Source organism: Petaurus breviceps, unplaced genomic scaffold (genome assembly GCF_028583685.1).
Source record: "Petaurus breviceps papuanus isolate PSGF00001 unplaced genomic scaffold, PetGlider_PUasm1.0 207, whole genome shotgun sequence".
Lineage (NCBI taxonomy): Eukaryota > Metazoa > Chordata > Mammalia > Diprotodontia > Petauridae > Petaurus > Petaurus breviceps.
In genome coordinates, this window is record NW_027185850.1 from 15,616,474 (window position 1) to 15,633,357 (window position 16,884).

The 16,884-nt window shown below is 39.1% G+C and overlaps 1 protein-coding gene and 1 pseudogene across 1 annotated transcript in view; one reads left to right on the forward strand and one right to left on the reverse strand.

Annotated features, from left to right (window-relative positions):
- Positions 1-16,884, forward strand: part of LOC138164920 (cytochrome P450 2J2-like) — a 34,248-nt gene that overhangs the window by 1,415 nt on the left and 15,949 nt on the right. Inside the window, exons 2-5 of the mRNA XM_069092885.1 lie at positions 2,074-2,236; positions 8,019-8,168; positions 9,161-9,321; positions 15,305-15,481. Of these exons, the coding sequence (XP_068948986.1) occupies positions 2,074-2,236; positions 8,019-8,168; positions 9,161-9,321; positions 15,305-15,481 (651 nt within the window). The remainder of the gene's footprint in view (positions 1-2,073; positions 2,237-8,018; positions 8,169-9,160; positions 9,322-15,304; positions 15,482-16,884) is intronic.
- LOC138164924 (NADH dehydrogenase [ubiquinone] 1 beta subcomplex subunit 3 pseudogene) lies at positions 3,592-4,059 on the reverse strand (annotated as a pseudogene).

Consider the following 16,884-nt stretch of genomic DNA (forward strand, 5'->3'; position numbering starts at 1 on the left):
CTCACACACACACACACACACACACACACACACACACACACGCACACACAGAGTTAAGGACCCATGGTCCATGACTCTGATTTTAAGCCTGAGGATGAGCCATATCAGGTCTCTGATGTTCACTTGCCTTATTGGTCAATTTGGAGCATTAATATTATGCTTCCTAATCCCATTAGTGTTTCTTCTAATTAAGTTCACCATACTCTGAAAATCACTTTTGTTTAACCTGACATATCACTCTGCTGACTCATATTTGGTGCTGTCTACTCCTATATAAGGTGTATTTCACCTTTTTTGTGTCCTGGACCCCTCTGGCAGTCATTGGGGTGAAACCAATGGGCAATCCCTCAGAATCATGGTTTTAAATGCTTAAAATAGTATTATAAAGGATATTGATTATAATAAAATGCAGTTAACATTTAAAGAAAAGAAAACCAACTTGTTAAGAATCAGAGCAAGTGAAATTTGTTTTTGTATCTCAGTGTAAGACTTCACATTTATCTCTTTTGAATTTCACCTTCTTACATTCAGCCCAACCACAGCCCATCAACTTTTTTTGGTTGTCTCCATAACCCAAGCACCTTTCCTGACTTAGTGTTGACTGCAAATTCGATGAGCACTCGACCTGCGCTTTATTTGAGTCGTTGATAAAATATCGGACAACCTAGGGCCAATCAAAGGTTCAGAAGCAATCCACTGAAGCCCTCCCACCTACGACATCTGAGGGTAAAGTGCCTTGCCAAGAGCTGTACAGCTGGCATGGATCAGGGTTGGAATGAACCCAGGTCTTTATGATGCTGATGCTGGTTCTCTATGCACTATCCCGTACTGCCTCCCAGGTGAGACTGATATAGCCCTTGCACATTTGAAGAGAACTTTGCCTGCATTAAAACATTTGATCCTCAACACACTGCTTTGAGATAACACCTACATATGCAGAAGCTAAATCTTGGATTCAGTGCCTGCTTCCAGGTAGGCATCAAACATAGAATTTGAACCCAGATCATACTAGATTTCAAGTCACAGACCCTTATCATATCTCACCCCTCACCTTATTTATTTTTCTTATTTAAGTCTAAATATCCTTGGTTCCTGAAAAGTCACTGTATGTTACCAACTTGCAGTCCTTCACTGTCTGAGGTCCTTGAAGCAGAAGACCAGTATTCTTGGGCCCTTCCAAGCTGTAATGGCTTCAGAAAAGTGTGGTGACAGACTCTTGGAGTGTCTGTGACCCAAGGGCAAGCCTTGTTAAGATCAGAGAAGCCCATGGCCATGTTGGCAGCAGCATTGATTGATTTTTCCTATAATTCCTTTCAAAGACAATCTGCTGAGTTTTGAAAAGGTTTTGATGGGTGTCAGTGGGGGAAAGACCTAATAAATTAACAATAATTTCATAAGTACCTGCTAGGTGCCGGGTACTTTGGTAGGTGATGTAGATTAAGAAACAAAACTAAAACTGGCCCTGCCCTCTGGGAGCTTACATTCTACCCCCTCCAATGAACTTGCAATGGTTCAAGTGTTGACCTCCAAGTCTTTCTCCCTTATTCAATTCTGAGTTGTTCTTCGTCATATATTCCTAGTCCAACATGCTGCCTTGAATGTGGCAGCCACTTCAGAGCCTGAAATATACTGCCTCTTCCTCTGAAGCTTTTGGAATTCCCAGTTTTCATCAAAGCTCAGCTTCAGGGGTCAGTCTCTTACTGGAAGCCTTCCAGATCCTTCCCAGGTGCTGGGCTCCCTTCAAATCACTTAGAATTTCCTTTGTATGTATTCTATACATACATATTTATGCACAGATCATTTCCTTCCAAAGTCAGCTCCTCAAAGGAAGGAATTGTTTGGTGTTTGTGACTGTCTGCTCAGCTCCTAGCACAGGACATGGGATACAGTTGGATGATACCATGTTTGTTGGGCTGAGCTGAACTGAATTCAATGGAATTGGATCACACTGAATTGAGTGGACTCCATTGGCATTGATGTTTCCCATTGATAGAATGTCATCTGATGACACTACAGACAAGAAATAGCCTGAAAGGCAATGGAAGCTTGCAACTCAAACTAATTCTTTTTCAGTTTGCCAAGAAATATGGAAATGTTTTCTGCATGCATGTGGGCAGTTTAACTTATATGACAGTAACTGGATTGCCGCTGATCAAAGAGGTCCTGGTCAATCAAGACCAGACGTTTATTGACCGTCCCAAAGTTCCTGTCCACTTCCGTGTCTTTAAAACACTTGGTGAGTTCTTTGAATTATGGTAGTTTTCATCTCTAGGATTCTTTCAAAGATATCTTTGACTCTTGTCCTTCATCATTCCCAAGGGATTCCAACCTATTACAGAGGTCTTGTGGCTAGAAGAAATATGATAGAAAAAAATAAGCTATTGACGTTTCCTTCCTTCCCATCTGGAAGTAGGGGGAGAGGAATAGGATTGAGGGGGAGGTCAATGAAGATGGTGAAGGGATTCAAATTCATCCCATAGGAGAATCAGTTGAAGGCGCTTGTAGTATTTAACTTAAAGGACAAGAAGACTCAATTGGGAAGTATAGAGAGGCATGATGACCGTCTTCAAGTGTTTGAAGGCCTGTTAGCAGAAAAGGCTTTAACTTGTTCCTGGCTCTAGAGCCAGCAGCAAAGGGTAAGAGTTTCAGAGGGTTACAATTTGACTCGATGCTTGGAAAAACCCACTAACTAGCAATGCTGTCCAAAAATTAAATAGTTTTCCTTCAGAGGTGGTAGATTCCTCCTCGTTGGCAGTCTTCAAGAAAAAGTTGTTCAATATATTTGTTGTTGTTATTTGCTAGGTACAAGTTGGACTGGATGACCTCTGAGATGCCTTTGGACTCTAAAACTCTATGGGTTTATGATTCTGCCTTTTGTCCCTTTGACCCACATAATGGTACAGGTCCCAGCAGAGTCACTTGCATCTGGAGGCATTCAAAAAATCAAAGTCCCAGGTCAAAGCCTTTTGTTTTATATTTATTTGTTTAAGACTTTTAAAATTTATATTATTTTTAATTTATGGAATAAAGCAAGCATTACTGGAACACAGTATGATAAAAAGATCATTACCCATGAAACTGCAAATCTACTAGGCACAACTTAATATTCTTTTCAGATATACAAACAAATTATTATGGAAATTTCTTTTTTTTTCCTTTTTTTCTTCTCCCCCCTCCCTACAGATGGCTACCATTAGACAAAATAGTTGGGTTTATATATTATACATATATATGTATATATGATTATTTTATACATACTTATATTTATCTTCTCCCCCCCACCATGGGTGCAGATATCAGATTTTTATGACCTTTATAGTTAATTTGGGTATTTATAATAGAAAAAAAAATCACAGTCATTCTTAAAACAATATTGCTATTAGAATATACAACATTCTCTTGGTTATGCTAATTTCACTCTTCATTATTTAATGCAAGCTTTTCCATGTTTCTCTAAGATCATTGATTTCATCATTTCTTATAGCACAGCAGTATTACATCACAATCATATATGACAATTTGTTCAGTCAATTGATAGGCTTCACTGCAATTTCCAGTTCTTTGCGATCTCAAAGAGAGTCAATATAAATATTTTATTTTTTTTTCTTTTACCAAGTGAAATTTTAATATTAATCTTTTAACATGGCAAGTAAGCAAATGACAGAATGGCAAACATTCACTTTAAATAATTAGCTATGACTCCTCTATGTCTTAACTTCAGTGTTCAGAAGCATGTTCCTCCTCATTCTTTGGAGCAGTCAGGAAATATTCCACTCCGACAGCTAATAAAAACTCTCCAAAACCCCATTTGAACACTCTTGACAAAGCAGCCCATAAAGTAGGAGGTTTTCCAAAATGACCCATGTATCGCCAAGCTTCATTGTGGCCCCATGGATCCAACTTAGCCAACCTTTCCTGGATTCGTTGTAGTGGTGTTCCTTCTATCTTCCACTGTTTGTAATCAGGGAGTTCAATTTTTCCATGACCATGTCCATGCTCATGCTAATGTCCATGTGCCATGCCTGACAGGAATCTTGACCTCCCAGGGACACTGGAATCTCAGCACCGCCCCTGCCCTCCCAGCCAGAGGCAGGCAATATAAATATTTTAGAACATGTAAGTTCTTTTCCCTAATCACCTTTGGAAATATGCCTAGTGGAGGTATTGCTGGGTCAAAGGGTATAGGTAATTTAGTAACTCTTTTGGTATAATTCCAGATTGCCCTCCAGAATAATTGAATCAGTTCACAATTCCACTGATAAGGTAGTAGTGTCTGAATTTTTCCACATCCCCTCCAATATCTGTCACTCTCTCCTTTAATCATTTTGGTCAATCTGATAGGTATAAAATGGTATCTCAAGATTGTTTTAATCTACATTTCTCTAATCAAAAATGATGTAGAGAGCATATTTTCACATAACTATAAATTGTTCTGATTTCTTCATTGGAAAACTGCCTCTTCACATCCTTTGAACATTTGTCAGTTTGGGGATGACTCATATCCTTTTAGATTTGATAAAGTTCTTCCTAAATTTTAGACATGAGATTTTTTTTTTATCTGATAAGCTGTCTATAAAATTTTTCCCCACCTCATTTTCTGCTTTCCTTCTGATTTTGGTTACATTAGTTTTTAATTGTATTAACATTTTTAACTTAATGTAATAAAAATTATCCATTTTCACCTAATTTTTCTCTATATCTTTTGTTCATAAATTGTTTCCCTCTACCTAAGTCTGATAAGTAATAGCTTCTATGTTCTTCTAATTTTCTTCTAAAATGTCATGTATCAATTTTGACTTTATCTTGGTAAATGGTGTGAGATACTGGTCCATGCCCAGTTTCTGCCACATTGCTTTCTAGTTTTCCCAACTTTATTTTATTTTATTTTTTACCAAATAAAGAATTCTTATCCCCAAATCTTAAGTCTCTATACTTGTTAATGCAAAGTTATGTTTGTGCTACTGTGGATTATATGTCTACTCAATTCCATTGATCTGTCATTCTATTACTAAGCTAGTATCAGATAGTTTTTTATTATTACTGCCTTACAATACTATTTAAGATCTGGGACAGCTAAATCTCCTTCCTTCATACTTTTTTTTATAATTCCTTAGATAGTCTTGACTTTTTGATTTTCCAAGTGATTTTTAATTTTTTTAAATTCTAATAATTCTCTAGTTCTATGTAATAAGAAACAACTTTGTCTAATAATGTTGCCTAATATCTAATTCTAATTATATAATTTTTCTAATTCTCATTTTCTAATACAAAAAAATAGTTTTGGTAATTTAATTGGGCTGGTGTTGAAAATGTAAATTATTTGGGATAAAATTTTCATTTTTATTATATTGGCCCTGCCTACCTTTGAACAATTCATAACTCTCCAATTATTGAAATATAATTTTATCTAAAATTTTAAATATATATTTCCTGTGTTGTTGTTATTTGGGAGGATGGGGACAGGTAGTTCCCAGGTATTTTATGTCATCTAGAGCTATTTTAAATGGGGTATATTTTCGGTACTATCTTTTCTTATAGTTTTGTTTGTAATGTCTAGGAATGCTGATGATTTATGTGGATTTACTTTATATCTTGCTATGTTCCTAAAATTATTCATTGTTTTGCCTAACTTTTTTAGTTGAGTCTTTGGGATTTTCCAAATATATCATCATATTGTTTGCAAAAAGGGAGAATTTTGTAATCTCATTCCTTATTCTGATTCCTTCAATTTCCTTTTCTTGTCTTACAACTATTGCTAGGATATCCTATACAATACTGAATAATATTCATTACAGTGGGCATTCTTGTTTCACACCTGATCTTACTGGGAAGGCTGTTAATTTACCCCCCTTACAACTAATGCTTGCTGATGGTTTTAGATAAAGGCTTTTTTAAATCAGTTTAAGGAAAAATTCATTTATACCAATATGTTCGTGTTTCTTTTTTTTTTAATAGAAATGACTGTTATCGTTTATCAAAAGCATTTTCTTCATCTATTCACATAATCATATGATTTCTTAAAACCTTTGTTGTTGATGTAATCAATGTTAATAGTTTTCCTTATGTTATACCATTCCTGCATTCCTGGTATAAATCTCCCTTGATCATCTTTGTAATATATTGTTGCAATCTTTTAGTTAGAATTTACTTAGGATTTTTTCATCCTTATTCATTAATGAATTCATCTATAATTTTCTTTTTCTGATTTTACATCTCCTGGTTTAGGTGTTAGTGTCATATTTCATAAAAGGAGTTTGGTAAAATCCTTCCTTTGCTTATCATTCCAAATAATTCATTTAATATTAGAAATAGTAGATCTTTAAATGCATGATAGACAAAGCATTGGTCTCACTGAATGAAGCTTCTTTCCTCTCAACACAGAGTCACACCACGCAGAAGAGGGTGTTGACTCATACAGGAATATGAACGCCATCAGGAAAACTGAATGTTACATCAAAGGTTTCAGTCTTATTCTCTTGGAAGAGTCAAATCCAGCGGTGGGAAACTTGCAGCCTCAAGGCCACAAGTGCTTTTCTAGGTCCTTGGGTGTGATATTTTGATTGAGTCCAAGTTTTACAGAACAAATACTTTCACTAAGGAGATATTTTAGTGAAGTTTGAATTCAAAAGAGCCCACTTGAGGACCTAGAGGGTCACATGTGGGTTTGAAGCCACAGGTTCCCCTGGTCAAGTCTATAGGGAAGCTTCATTGCCTTTTCAGGGAAAAAAATGTTTCCATTTCATGAAAGGAACTTTCCAATTTAATAGATATTACTCCATAATTTCTTGCCCTTTGGTGGCAAAATTCTAAACATCTTTCCATGCTCCCTCCAGCACTTAATGGTCTTAGTGCAGTTGCTAGACAGCCATGACCACAAGGATAAGAGAAGCCTGGAATGAGCTGAACCAGAAGAGGGTGAAAAAACTGGGCATATGTTCACACACACACACACACACAGCTTGCAATGTTATAGTCCCCTGCAGTCCATGGGCAGTGGTAATGTCAGAAATAGTCCTCAGTGAGAGATAATGGAGATAGTAAGAGCCCCACCTCCCAGGGCTGTTGTGAGGCTCCAAGGAGATAACATTTGTAAAATGCTTAGCGTTGTGCCTAGTGAACCGCTGGTGCTTATTCCCTTTCTTTATCCAGTTAGAGGACTCTGTGGAAGGACCTCACTCTTTTTCTCCTGTGGGATCTAGGTAGTTATAGAGAAAAAGTTTGATTTCTTCCATCATAAACAACATATCTCTACACAATTCCATTCTTCAGCACCTTACAAAAACTCTATCCCTTCGTCCCCAAGTTCTTTGTAGCAAAGATACTTCCTGGGAAAGGAGTATTAAAAGAATCGTGCCCCCCCCCTTTCTTGGGTAGGGAGAAGAGGGGTTAGCTGTTTAATACTGTACTGTTAACAAGGTGGAGGGGCCTTATCAGTTCCAGATGACATTGAGCAAAGGGGAGACAATGAGCCTGCTTGTGGTACATGCAAAGGCCAAGGCATCATTGCCCTCCCTTGACCATGACATTGATGAAGTCAGCAAAGGCCTCATGAGATGGCTTGGGCTGCTCAAAGTGGTTCTGGCCAACCGGATCAGATTTGGCCTTCTCCCCTGTCCGTAGCTGACTCCTCAAAGCAGAAGCTCAGTTAGTAGTCAGTCATCTCTGACTGAGAAAATGAGAAGCCCAAACTTATATACCCCAAATTGCATGACCTGGTTATAGACTCTGCAGGCCTCTGTGCCTTGGCATCTCCCTCTGCTTTGTCTTTAGGACTTCCAGGTCTCACATGTGCCCTATAGTAGGACTTTAAGTATTATTTCCCTGATCAGTGTGCAAGTTCCTTTGGAGCAGGGACTGTCTAACCCCTACTATTTGTATACCCAGCAAAATGTTTGGCACAAAGTAGAAATTTTTGAAGTGCTTGTTCAATTGAATTTCCTTTCTGGTAGAGGGAGTAAACACACTGAAATTACAGATCTTTTGAAGTATTGATACAAATTATTTTTATTACTATTTAGGTTTAATTGCCTCCAATGGCCAAGAGTGGAGACAGCAAAGAAGATTTGCCTTAATGACCCTAAGGAACTTTGGTTTGGGAAAGAAGACCCTGGAAGATCGGATCCGGGAGGAGGCCAGGTATCTCATTGAGGCTATCAGGGAAGAAAAAGGTGAGCACTGCTCAGGCAGAGGTATTTTCAATGGCTTCTGGTTGTCCTTTTGTCCAAATGATCATCGGAGGGAATCTGTCACTGTGGATTGGGGAAGTAGGGGAAGAGAGGTCGTCCCCAGACTAAAGACAGGCAAAATGTCCCCCTCAATCACCAGGGAATGTTTTCAGAGACCCAACATTATTCTCAAGGAAGAAATGAGGCAGGGGATCCTGGGGATTTAAAGAAAGGAAAAAGAGATTCTTGCCCTCAAGGAGGTCCTAGTCTAAGGAGGGAGGCAACATGCAAACAACTATGTTCAAACACAATACAAACAGGAGAAACTGGAAATAATCAACAGCAAGAAGGCACTAGAATGAAGGTCACCCAGCTAGAAAATGCTTGAGGTTATCTGGGTCTTCCTGCCTCCAGGTCCAGTACCTTATATCTACCATATATCTTATACTGGGTCTCTTCCTCTTTCACCTTCTCATGTCTTTCCTTTTCATCCCAGTGTTCCCAGTCATCATTTCAGCTCTACTGCTACATGCATGCAAGTAACACACAGGTTTATGTAGTCATGGGTATTGGTATTTGTACACAGATGGCATACCTCTGTGCACCTATTCACATGATATGTCAGATATAGAATCATAGATAGAGGCTAGAAGGGCCCTCAAGGGTCATCTAGTCCAACCCCTGCATTTTACTGCTGAGCACATGGAGGCACAGATAAATAATTTTCCCAAAGCCACATAAGTAAACAATGATGAAACAAAATATGCCAACTCAATTCCATGTCTGGACTGAAACATTACAAATTGAACTCAGTCATTTCTTTTTTCTCTCATGCATTTAAGCAGTAGCTGGTTTTGAACAATAATAAAGCAGATGTGCTGGTGGGCTGGAAGGGAGAGGGCAAGGAAAGATGGTTTAAGAGAAAAAGGTAAAAAGCTGTACTTTTTCTGAGTTAAATGAAGAGTAGACTGTCCCCTTTCTCTTCTGGTCAACAGGACAGCCCTTTGACCCCCACCTTCAGATCAACAATGCTGTTTCCAATATCATCTGCTCCATAACTTTTGGGCATCGCTTTGAGTACCATGATTCTCCTTTTCGGGAGCTACTGAAGAGTTTGGATACTGTCACGGTGCTTGAAGCAGGGTGGGAGTGTCAGGTAATACCATCCATTCCTGGGCAGGGCTGCCTCAGCCTAACCTGGGCCATGTACTTCCTACCTGGGAAAAGAAACAACATGTCTGTGGGAGGAAGACAGGATCTGATTCAGCTTGTGCATGAGTTTCTCTACACAGTAAAAGGGATTCAAAAGGGGAGAGGAAAGAAACAAGACTTTTATAAACAGTGACATGAAAAACCTGCTTGAGAGACCCAATGTATTCCAGATCCATGAATAATGGGAAACACATTTTTGTACAGTTTTAAGTTTTTCTAAGATATTCACCAAGATTGTTGACTTACAAACATTTATTAAGCACATACTATGTGCCAAGTACTGTGCTCGGAGATGGGGACACAAGGACAAAAATGACAGCCCCTGATCTTGGGTGTTTATATTCTGTTGGAGGAGACAACATGCCCTCAAGTAAGTGCATATTCAAACAAAAATTAAAAATAGGAAAAGTTTGGGTATTGGTTGCATTAGAAGCCAGGAGGACCAGGAAAGGCTTCGTGGAGAAGCTGTATCTTAAGCAGAGTTTGAGAGAAACCAGGAATTTTATCCTCATCTTTTCAGAGGAGGCAGAAGAGAGGGAGAGAGACAGAGAGAGAGACAGAGAGAGAGACAGAGAGAGAGAGAGACAGAGAGAGAGAGAGAGAGAGAGACAGAGAGAGAGACAGAGAGACAGAGACAGAGACAGAGAGAGAGAGACAGAGAGAGACAGAGAGACAGAGACAGAAAGAGAAGGTGGAGAGGAAGGGAGGTAGGTTTATAGACAGAGAAAAGAGACATAGACAGACAGCTAGAGAAACAAATTGAGAAACATAGATAGAAGGGACACAATAAAAGTTCCAATGATTCAAGTGCTTACATTTAAGATTTTTAAACAGCTTTATATTTAATATCTCCCACATCAGTGCGTCTGTACTGTCTATCTCTCATGCCTGGAATGCTCCCCCTTCCCACCTTCACCTCTTGGTTTCCTTCAAGAAGCAGCTCAGATTTCACCTTCTACTGCATGATGTCTTTCCCTGAGTCTCCAGCCTCTAGTGCCTCCTCTATCAGATTACCTTGCAATGGGGGTGTAGAGTGTCTTCAGGGAAGCCTAGTAACTTTGGTGTGAGGCTCCTGAACCCTTTCCAGGGCTGCTTTCTACCTTTGGTGGCCACCAGTTCCACCTAAGTCTCACCTGAGGCTCCCAGAAGCTGTAGCATATACAGTGAGCATACCCAGTGAAGCATTGCAGCACATGGGCTAAACCAGGGTGAGGGTTACTGAGGGTTCTCCAGCCCATTGGTGAATTAGAGGGTGTCTACCCCAAGCATGTGAAGACTCCCTGTGGTGGAATGGAGAGGTGACAACATTCTGTTCCAATGGCCAAGAAGGTGACTGAAGCTGGTAATGTGGAGTGCTTAGAGCTTGGGTAAACATTGAAGATGCCTGCCTTCACTGCATCTAGAGCTATCACCAGTCATCTTGAGCCTGTCCTGCCCTTGGGCTGTGAGGATTCTGAAATCGAGAGTGAGGCTGATGACCTTGTGCAAGTCATCACCTGTACCTTTTTGCCATTTTTACTTATCTCAGAGTCCTATGGTGAAAGGCAAATGATGAAGCAACAGGTGCAGATACACTGGGAGCTGTCATCACAACCCTTCACACAAGTGGCCCAAGTCATGGGTTGTTTTCTCACTGGAAGCAGCAGTGGGATGCGACATCCCTCTGAGCATCTGAGCAGCCTTTCAAGGATCACACTGCTAACCTCCGAGTGTGGAGAAAGGAGCAGAAGATACTCTAAATCTGCCTTCTTTCCTAACCTTGGCCTGATCAACATGAAAGACAGGGACCCCACCCTGTGGTGGAAACAAAAATAATGTACAAAAAGGTCTGCAAAGATGCTTCCACTTACCATCAATAATTGGATCTGCACACATTTACAGACAATACAAAGTCCAGTAGATGTAAAACATGAACAGCTCTTCTTGTGAGACAACTCAGAGGGCATTGCACCCAAATAGCAGTTCTGTGTGAAACAAGGCTGGCAAATGAAGACCAGCTTACTGAAGATGGAACTGGATATATATTTTTCTGGAGTGGCCACAGTGAAGGAAGGTGCTATGAAGCTGCCATAGGCTTTGCAATCAAAACTAATCTAATCAACGAACTTGTATTTCTACCAAAAGGAGTGAATGACAGGCTTATGACAATCTGTCACCAGTGCTTATGTTCCCACCCTGATGAAGTTAAAGAAAATTTTTATGACGAGTTGGAAACCCTTATTATCAGTGTGCCAAAAGAGGGCAAGTGCATAATTCTGGGCAACTTTAATAGCAGAGTAGGCACAGATTACCAAACATGACAAGGAGTCCTTGGGAGTAATGGAGTTGGAAACAGCAACAGCAATGGTCACTTACTACTGAAGACTTAAGCATCTCGTGACCTCATCACCAACACTGTCGTCTATTTACCTAAACACAGTAAAACTTCATGGATACACCCTCATAACAAACAGTGGAATTAAATAGACTATGTGATTGTAAGGAGAAGAGATTGACAGGATGTGAGAGTAATGAAGGCAATGTGTGGTACAAAGTGCTGGACTGATCATAGACCTATCCTCTCCAAGCTAAATATTCATATTCAATGAAAGCAGCAGCCCCAAGGCAAAGTGACTACCAGAAGAAGTAAAGTCAATACATTAGAGCATTTCTCCAAGTGTGAACAGTTTGTTGCCAACTTGAAGGAAAAGTGGAGTCGACACAAAGTTGGTAACAGTGGAGCAGGAAAGGAATGGGCAGCCATCAGAGATTTGTTGTACAACACTGTATTTGCTCATTCGGTCAGAAAACTCACAAATATCAAGACTGATTTGATGAAAATGATAGGCAAATTCATGAGCTGCTAAATGAAAAAAAAGAGAACCTCACAGGGTTTACCAGAAGGATAATTCATTCATCTCTAAGAAGGTAACATTTAACTCCACCAAAGTAAAGAACAACAAAGCTTAGAGAGATGCAGGATTCTTTTCCCTGTAAAAAGGCATATGGAATTAACAAGCCATACCCTGAAAACTATTTATGGGCCAAAGACCTATCAGGCACCTCAACTACTCAGTACTGATGGAACCACATTGATTAGTGATGAGATCCTAGAATGATGGACTGAACACTTCCATAGCGTTCTCAACAGGCTGTCATCAATCAATGCTGAAGCCACTGACTAATTACCTCAGACTGAAGTCAATCCCTTCCTAGCTGAAATTCCAACTGAAGAAATTTTGAATGCCATTAAGTTATTTTCATGTGGCAAAGAACTTGGTGTTGATTCTATTCAAGCTGAGATTTACAAGATGTGTGGTTGCTGGGGGTGGGGGCGGGGTACATTGTTCACAGAAAATCTGACTGAAACGCTCTGGGTTATATGGCAAGAGGAGGTTTTCCCCCAGAAGTTCAAGGACATCTCCATTGTCTATATCTATAAAAGTAAAGGAAATAGATTGTCCTGTGATAATTCCTGGGGCTTCTCTCTCTTAGGTCATTGCTGGAAAGAATCATGACAGAGTCCTTAATAGGCTGATCCTCTCACAAGGAAGATGGTTATCTATTTCAGAGCCTGTGTGACTTCAGAAAAGTCCAAGGAACAGTCCATATGGTGTTTGCTGCCCAACAACTCCAAGAAAAATTCCAGGAGCAGAACAGAGGTCTGCACATAATGTGTGAGGATCTGACCAAAGTCTTTGATATTGTTAGTCATGTGGGTTTATTGAAAATTATGTCAGAATTTGGTTGCCTGGAGAAGTTAATCAGTATTGCATGTCAGTTTCCCAATGTCGTACTGGTCTGGATTCTGGATAATGGGTGCTGCTCTCGTGCTTCCCCAGTCACCAATGGATTGAAACAAGGCTGTGTGCTTGCCCCCATACTTTTTAGAATTATGGTTTCAGTCATGTTGTCTAATGCCTTCCATGAGGACAAACACAGCATCCAAGTCAGTTACCATACAGATGGTCAATTATTCAAGTTGAAAAGGTTATCAGCCAAGACTAAAGTGGAGAGAATGTTATTGCATGAATTTTGATTGGCAGATGATTGTGCACTCAATGTGGCTTCTGAAGGTGAGATTCAATAAAGTATGGACAGACTCACTGCTGCATGTGCCAATGTTGCTCTAACAATTAAAACCAAGAAAGTCCACGTACTCAATCATCCAGCACCACACCATTCCTATGTGGACACATTGCTTACAGCAAAAGGAGAAGCTTTGAATACTGTGAATGAAGTCACTTACCTTGCAGTGTACTTTCTATGGATGCACATATTGATAATGAGGTTGATCCAGCTTTTCCAGAGCTTGCTCAGTGTTTGGGAGGCTCCAAAGGAAAGTGTGGGAGATAAGAAGTGTTAGAATGACTACTAAACTGAAGGTCTATAAAGCTGCTGTGCTTACCTCTTTGTTGTATGCCTATGAACCCTGGACAGTACAAAAACATCATGCCAGGAATTGGAATAAGTTCCATTTAAATTGTCTTAGGAAGATTCTGAAGACCTGGATGGAGAAGATACCAGATACCAAGGTCTTTTTTTAACTAAACTGCCAAGCATTCATACTCTACTATAGAGAGCACAACTCTTGATGGACTGGCCATGTTGTTCAAATGACAAACATATGCTTACCCAAAAGATTATTTTATGGAGAAATCACACAGGGAAAGCACTCACATGGTAGTCAGAAGAAGTGATACAAAGGCCCTCTCAAGGTCTATCTTAAGAACTCTGGAACTGATTATGTGACATGGGAGGCACAGGTACAGGACTGCTCAGCATGGATGCTCTCATTGGAGAAGGTGTCATGCCCTATGAGCAAAGCAGAAAGGAAGTAGCTCAAAAGAAACATGAGGTGAACAAATTTAGAGAATCCACCCCAGGTGTTCACATGGACTATTTGTACCTGCGCTGTGGTGGAACATTCCGAGTTGATATCGGTCTCATAAGTCAGAAGTAGGCACCCTATGACTTGACTCTAACATAATGACATCATTTTGGTTCTCTTCAAGAAAAAAGGGCAGCAAAGAACCAATTTTCAACCACTCTTCTTATATCTTGCATGTACCCAATTATTTCCATGGTGTCTCTCCCATTACATGTGAGCCACTTGAGGACAGGGACTACATTTTCTCCCTTCCTTTGTATACACATCACTTAGCCAGTTCTTGGCAAATAATGCTTAATAAATGCTTGTTGATGGAATAATTTATTTAGATCCTCCCAATGACCCATTGAGAGAATTGCTATTATTATCATTCCCATTTTACAGATAAGGAAACTGAGGCTGAGAGAAGTCAATTGCTTGTCCCATAGCTAATAAGTGCCTGAGGCAAAATTCCATCTCAGGTCTGCCTGAGTCTTACTCCATCACATCACCTACTCTGCCTCCTAGTACAGTAAGTGGGCCTCACCAAAGGAGTCACTGGCTCATGGTTTTACTTAACTCCTCTGGATTCTGACAATGGAATCAATTGATAAAAAAGGGTGAATAACACTAGGTCTCATTTCCTTAAGAGGAACAAAACAGAAATTCAGGAGAAAGGAATGCTGTGGGGCCAACAGGGAAATACCAGCCCAAATACTAGCAATTTCCCTAGAAAGAATCTCTCCTCTCCTTTTCTGCAGTTCATGAGGCTACCTAAATTTGTGTCATGTTAGAAGAGTTATTTTGATGCATCAGGATGTGGCCAAGGGGCTGATGTATGAGACAAAGATGGTTGGATTCCAGCCTGGATGTTAGGAGGATAACTGTATGGGAAGATAAACAATGGATAGGGAGGGTAGATTTCAGGAATGGAATTAAAGACGTGGAATTAGGGTACATTCCATGACATACAAAAAGGTCAAAAACCCTGGCCTGACTTAGGATGAGGAAGATGAAGAGATAGGGCATCATAACAGGAACTGAGAATTATCATTCTACCACTTTTTATATTATTTAGCTCTACAATATGTTTCCTTGGATAATGAAATTCCTGCCAGGAAATCATCAGAAGTTCTTTAAAGAGTGGAAGAAGCTAGAGTCTTTTGTAGAATGTGTGATCAGACAACACAAGGAAGACCTGAACCCAGAGGAGACATTGGACTTCATTGATGCTTACCTTAAGGAACTCTCCAAGGTAATATGGATAGTGGGCATTGTGTATTTAAAACAAAAAAAAAAATGCAGAGTTGTGGGGATAAGTGTATTAAAATGCTTCAACCTTTGCATCTCCCTCATAATGTAAATATCTTTCTTCAATGACAACCTAGGGAGGTAAAAAGAGTAAGTAATGGAGCTTGCCAGTGGAGAGTTCATAATTTTTACTTAGAAGTGGAAAGGACTATATAGCTCATTGAGGTCAATCCCCTGATTTCAAAGTGGAAACTAAAGCATAGAGAGGTTAATTTATTTGCTTCAGGTGCAGAGCTGTTAGAAATCTGAGGCTGGATTTAAACCCAGCTTTTTCTTTCTCTAAGTCCAACGTCCTTTTCATTAGAAGCTCCTCTGATTGAAATTAAGTCTTGACCCTGCTATTCATCTCTATGAATTCATCTCTTTGCACCTCACTTTCCTTATCTGTAACATTAAGATATTCTACATACCTCCTTAAATATCCACAATTATTGCATGTTCTTTGTAAACATCACAACACTGTAAGATTAAGTTAAATTATCAATCTTATACATGCAATAAAAATATAATCACTTTTGGAAATTTGTGCAACAGTCAAACATGTGAGCATCATTGCTCATTGTCATTCCTGAATAATGTCAAATGGTCACAAACCCAAAAAGAAATCTTGGAAGACAATGAAAGGAATGCAAAACTCATATAAGAGAGAATGAGGAAAAAAATAGAAAGAAATCATTCCATGAAAATTATAAAAAGAAAGTTAATTCACTAGAAAAGAAGATACAAAACTTAAGGAATAAAATAATTTCTTAAAAACTAGAATTGGCAAGTGAAATTTAATGATAGTATAAGACACTAAGATAAAATAAAACTAGAAAAAAAACCAGAAGAGAATCTGAAATATCTCATTAGAAAAACAACTGATCTGGAGAACAGATCGAGGACAGACAATATAAGAAGTGTTAGTCTACCTTACTCTTATGATCAGAAAAATATCTTCCTGCAATATAACTGGAAATTATTAACAACAACTACCTTGAAGTTCTAGAACAAGAAGAGAAAGTAGAAATAGAAAGAATCTACTGATCACCATCTGAAAGAAATCCCAAGGAGAAAACTTACAAGACTGGTATAACTGAGGTTCTAAATTTTCCCATTAAAGCAAGCAACAAGAAAAAAAATATTGTAGAAAAACAATCAGAATTTCACAAGAACTAGTAGATTATATACTAAAGGACCATAAGTCTTTGAACATTGTATTTCAAAGAGAAAAGGAGCTGAAGGTACATCCCAAAATAACTTATCCAACAAAGTTGAGTGTATTAATGAATGAAAAAAAAATAGATATTTGATGAACTGAAAAATTTTCACGTATTTGTAACAAAAAGACCAGTGTACAATAGAAAA